This window comes from Solanum pennellii, chromosome 10 (genome assembly GCF_001406875.1).
Source record: "Solanum pennellii chromosome 10, SPENNV200".
Lineage (NCBI taxonomy): Eukaryota > Viridiplantae > Streptophyta > Magnoliopsida > Solanales > Solanaceae > Solanum > Solanum pennellii.
In genome coordinates, this window is record NC_028646.1 from 3,641,784 (window position 1) to 3,646,868 (window position 5,085).

The 5,085-nt window shown below is 28.8% G+C and overlaps 1 protein-coding gene across 2 annotated transcripts in view; it reads left to right on the forward strand.

Annotated features, from left to right (window-relative positions):
• Positions 1-2,040: 2,040 nt before the first annotated feature.
• Positions 2,041-5,085, forward strand: part of LOC107032085 (E3 ubiquitin-protein ligase SINAT5-like) — a 14,752-nt gene continuing 11,707 nt past the window's right edge. The window contains exons 1-2 of one of the 2 annotated variants that reach the window (XM_027912034.1): positions 2,041-2,517; positions 2,914-2,970. In XM_027912034.1, the coding sequence (XP_027767835.1) occupies positions 2,314-2,517; positions 2,914-2,970 (261 nt within the window). In that variant the 5' untranslated portion in view covers positions 2,041-2,313. The remainder of the gene's footprint in view (positions 2,518-2,913; positions 2,971-5,085) is intronic. The other variant, XM_015233663.2, reaches the window with a different exon arrangement.

The window sequence follows — 5,085 nt, forward strand, 5'->3', positions numbered from 1 at the left end:
TATAATTTTTTTTTTTAAAAATAAAATAAAAAAAAAAAATTTAAAAGAAAATTTATAATAAAATAAAAAATATGAAGAAGGTAGTAAACTCACCTGAAAAAATATGAATATTAACATTATATGACATTGTGGAAATATGAATAAAAGAGGTTAAAAAGTTAGAGTTCTATTTGAACTCAAACATCATTTAAATTAAAATTCAATATAATATCTTTTTTTAGAAAGAAAATATTTTTGTTACCTTATTTGTTCTTAATTTTTTTAAAACAATGCATATTTTCTTATAAGCTATATATTTGAATTTTTAAAAAATATTTGAAAATCAATGAATTTGTTTTTTCCTACGATTTTCTTAAAAAAAAATTTTAATCGCTGCCTAGACAGCGATTTTCTTAATTTTTTTTTTAAAAATAAAAATCGTTGCCTAGGCAGCTATTTTAATTTCTTTAAAACAATTTTTTTTAAAGAAAATTGCTGCCTAGGCAGTGATTTCCATTTTTTTATAAAAAAAATTTGAAAATCGCTACCTAGACGATTTGAATTTTTATTTTTTTTTTTAAAATCACATTTTGCAAATAGCAATTTTGCTTTTTCCGGTGGAGGAAATCGCTGTTGTTCCAGCGATTTTGCCGTTTTGGCTAATATAAAATTTTATATAACGTTTTGAAATTTTTGTTAATATTTTATACCATTTAGGCTCCGGACTCTTGTATATTTATCTCTAAAAGAAATTAAATAATTAAAATGAAAACAAATCTTTATTATCTTTGAAACATGTTAAAAGAAAAAGTGTCAAAGAATAAAAATAAAAATTGACACCAAAATAGAATAAGAGTGTGTTTGGTATTAGAAAAAAAATTATTTTGCTAATTAATAAAGGGAAAAGGGACTCATATACCCTTCAACTTTGTCATTTAGAGCTGATATATCCCTTGTTATGAAAGTAACTCATATATACCCCTACTTATGGATAAATGACTCACATATACCCTTTTCCTCTAACGAAAATGGAAAAAATATATTTTAATCTAACTTTTTATTATTTTTTAATAAAAATATAATTCCATATGAGTAAATTTAATCCTCGTCAAACATATTTTTTTTGATTTTTTTTTGTTTCAATGACTAATTTAGAATTATTGTTTTGATAATCAAATTTATTTATGTTTCACTAATATTCTTGTAAAACTTATTGTAGATGACCAAATTTTTTTCTTCGAATACAACAATCAAATTATAATATTGACAAATAATTGTTAAATTTCTTTTCTTTAAAAATCATGAATGAAAGAAAAAAAATAAAATAAGAATAAGAAACTCAAATAATTATAATAAAAGAAGTCAAAAATAATTTATGTAAGAAAAAAATTAAAATATACCTTGAACTTTGATAGAAAAAATCATATATACACCTAAATAATTTTTTAAAAAAAATTAAAAGTAATAAATATAAACTTAAAATTAATTTTTTAAACTTCTGTTAAATGGAGCCGTTTGTATAACGGTAAGAGCATATATGAACCACTTACATAAAGAGGAGTATATCAGCTCCAAATGACAAAGTTAAGGGGTATATCAGACCATTTTCTCATTAATAAATGTCTTTCTTACTTATTTTGGATATCTACTCCCTTCGTTCAACAATACTTACCCACTATACTAAAACGTTCAACAATATTTGTTCACTTTATAAAATTAATGAATAATTGTAGACTTAATTCCTAATTTATACTTCCCATTAATTATAACCATTCTCCTATTACATTTTTCAAGAAGTTGTATTTATCATATTCAAAGTGTGAAATGGTAAAATTATTCTTCCATTTATAATTTCTGTGTCAAGTCAATAATAAACAATTTATTATTGGACAAACATATTAAGTCTTTTTTCTAAACTTTCTCAATAAACATTTTGGATTCGTCACTTATTATTATAAAATATCACTTTTTAAATTTTTTAAATTTCTTTTTTCTAAATTTTTTCATTTTTTTTTCTTGTATGTAATACCAAGCACACCACAAGTCCAAAATAAGAAAAGAAGACAAAAAAAGAAATATTGTATTCCTTCTTCCCCAAATAGAAAAGTTAAAACCCCCATATCTCTTCATCATCATCTTCTTCTTCTTCTCCCCTGTTTTTCTCTCTCTTCATTTTTCAAATCAAACGAATAGTTTGATCTTCAAAACCCATCAATATATTTTCCTTATTCACCCACAAATACATCAAAAACATAGTATTCAACAAATAAAAATTCTTCCTTTTTTGGTTATTGAATCAAGAATTGATTTTTGTGTGTCTCTGTGTGTGTATGAATGGAGTCAGATAGCATTGAATGCATACCATCTTTAGATGGTATTGATGTGAATGAGATAGTACATTCTCAGTTGTTTTCTTCTTCAAAGACACCCCATAACAACAATAACAAAAATAATAACAGTATCCGTCCAGCAACGAGTGTCCATGAGCTTCTTGAATGCCCTGTTTGTACTAATTCAATGTATCCTCCAATCCATCAGGTTAGTTTTCTCTTTTCCATTTATGTTTCTCATTTTGCAGTTACTTGATTTGGAGTAGTGTGTGGTGTGCTCAGCTTCCTTCAAAGAGGTAGCTTTTTTGGGGTTAAGTTAGGTCCAGGCTTCGAGTGAATCAAAGAGCTGACTTTTGAGGTTGAATTAACCCGAGGTTCTTATGTCTTTATATTGTGAGAAACCGTTTAGATTAGTGATTAATGACTCATTAAGCTATTGATTTTCCCTCTTTTCAGGGGTAGGGGGGAATGTTTGGTAGGTGTGGTATGAATTTAGGGAAAGTGATGAATATGGTTTTTTCAGTTTCAGTTTACTGAAGCTTTATCCTTTACATGTTCCATGAATTTGTTTGCTGTGGGAATCTTGATCAATTGAGTGGATTAGCTTGAAATTTCATTTGGTAAATGGGTCGCTTACGCTCTATTGGATTTGATTAGAGAGGTATCACGCTCTATGCTTTACTTTTCGCTTTAATTATTTGGTAATGGTCGTGTCCTGCCTAGTTGGCTTGCACCTCAACTATTCAGTCGAGCTACGTACTGTAGCCCACAAGCACAGTTGCTGTGTAAGTTTGCTCACTGAAACTGGAGCAGATGTGCTCATATGCTACAGAGGGAATTTGAAACTATGATCCCAAGATATTTTTCCTATTCTTAACCACTTAGGTATCTCCTTGAAGGAAGGGTCCTTTGGGAACTTTCTTAAGTGGGAGAATTAAATGAGTAAATCTTGTTTTTGGGATCTATAGTAGCTTCTGAAACTTATTTTCTTTCTTTACGTTTCCCATGTTGCTCTCTTTTTTGAATACTCTAAACACTTGTGTAACTGTGCTGTTTTTTCCGAGTTCTTACTATGTCTGATCGACTTCTAGTGGCAAATGGTAACTCTTGTTTTCTGAAATAGCATAAATGGTAGTAGTCTTTGAGTTCTAGGTTTATGATGTTTGGGTTCTGAAGTCATTAGTTTCGTTCATGAGGAAGTTATGCTATGGAATACCAATTTTGTCCTATGTATAAATGTTAATTTGTAGAAAGTGAGGAGGTAAATTAGTATTCAGAACTGTGAAAGTGGTCACAGTATATTGGTTCTCTTGTTTTCTAATGTTGGTTTCAGTGAAAGCATACTGATCTGAATGCACCCTATTCTGAAGCATAGTAGACTTTACTAGTGTCTGTTAATCAGGGGTGGAGCCACGTTGGTGCAAGGGTGTTCATCCTAGTCAATTACATTGTATATCCAAGGTAAAAATGTGTTTACTTCTTTATATGTTGAACCCCCTTAGCGAAAACTTTGGCTCCGACACTGCTATGAATATACCGAAGCAGTATGGTGTTATGGCTACTTTATTTGAGGAAGTTTATGATAAAACTGAAGCCATTTTTCATTTGGCAAATTGTCGCTATCTCTCCTCGACTTACTGAATATTATGCCTCTTGTCTAGTATAAAGATATTAAAGAAATGCTTCTTATTTTCGATTCAATTACAGAGACCCTATTTGTTGCTGACCGAAACTTTTGATATATTGCTATAGTTGCCCTTACTCTATACTTGGTCACTGCAAATTCGGTGAAGTACATTATACTTGCCCTTAATATCATTTTTACGATACTTTGAAATACTTATATAAATAATATATAAGTATTTTCTCTTATTGGTAGTAGATGTAACAGAGTTAAGAAGCTAGAAATTAGAACTTTCTTTCTAACCAACCGAGCAAAAAACCAAACCAGAAACTGAAAAGCAAGAAACAGATGACACCCACTATAAGAAGCTGAGCCAAGTTCCTCTACCTATACTTGAATGTATTAAACTATTCTGATGTTTGACTCTCCAATTAATTTCAAAGTTGTCGATAAACATTTAACCTTGTTAATAGGCTAGTTGCTAGCCATCAGTCGACGTGTAAATTCATAGTATTATCCTCGAAAGTCTAAGAAAAATCCATAAAGATGTCTAATAGTTTCTCTAACGAGATCTGCATTTTTATTACATAGTGTCCTTGAATCATGAACTCTTAGTTATGTGATCAAATGCCAAAATTTTCAATCAACTCCTTTGTCTTCTTCATTAAGTCTATATGATTCAGAAATAGAATCATTTTCATTTTCATTAGAAATATTATTTTCTAATTGAGAAATATGATGATCAGTAATCAATTGATTTTGTTTTAAAGATTTAATTTCTCTTTTAAGGTTTTCAACCTCATGTTTTAAATCATCCAAAGAAGTATCTCTTATAATACTTGGTCTTTTCTTTTCAAGTCTAGTAAAAACTTCTTGAATAGAATAAGAACTAGTATTAAAGTTTTCAAAAGATTTTTCCTCCTTCTTTGGTTTTTCAAAATTCGTTGAAGAAGATGGTTTTGAAGAAGCCATGTTTAAAATCTTGTTTCGAAGATTTTCATCTGAAACATCTTTTAAAAGCTCAATAATATTTTCTGAAGAAATCATTTTAAAATGTAAATCTTCAAAACTTTGATGTAATTTATCAATATAAGAATCTCCTATCTGAGACTGTAATTTATAAAATTCATCATGACCACAAGTGCAATTACC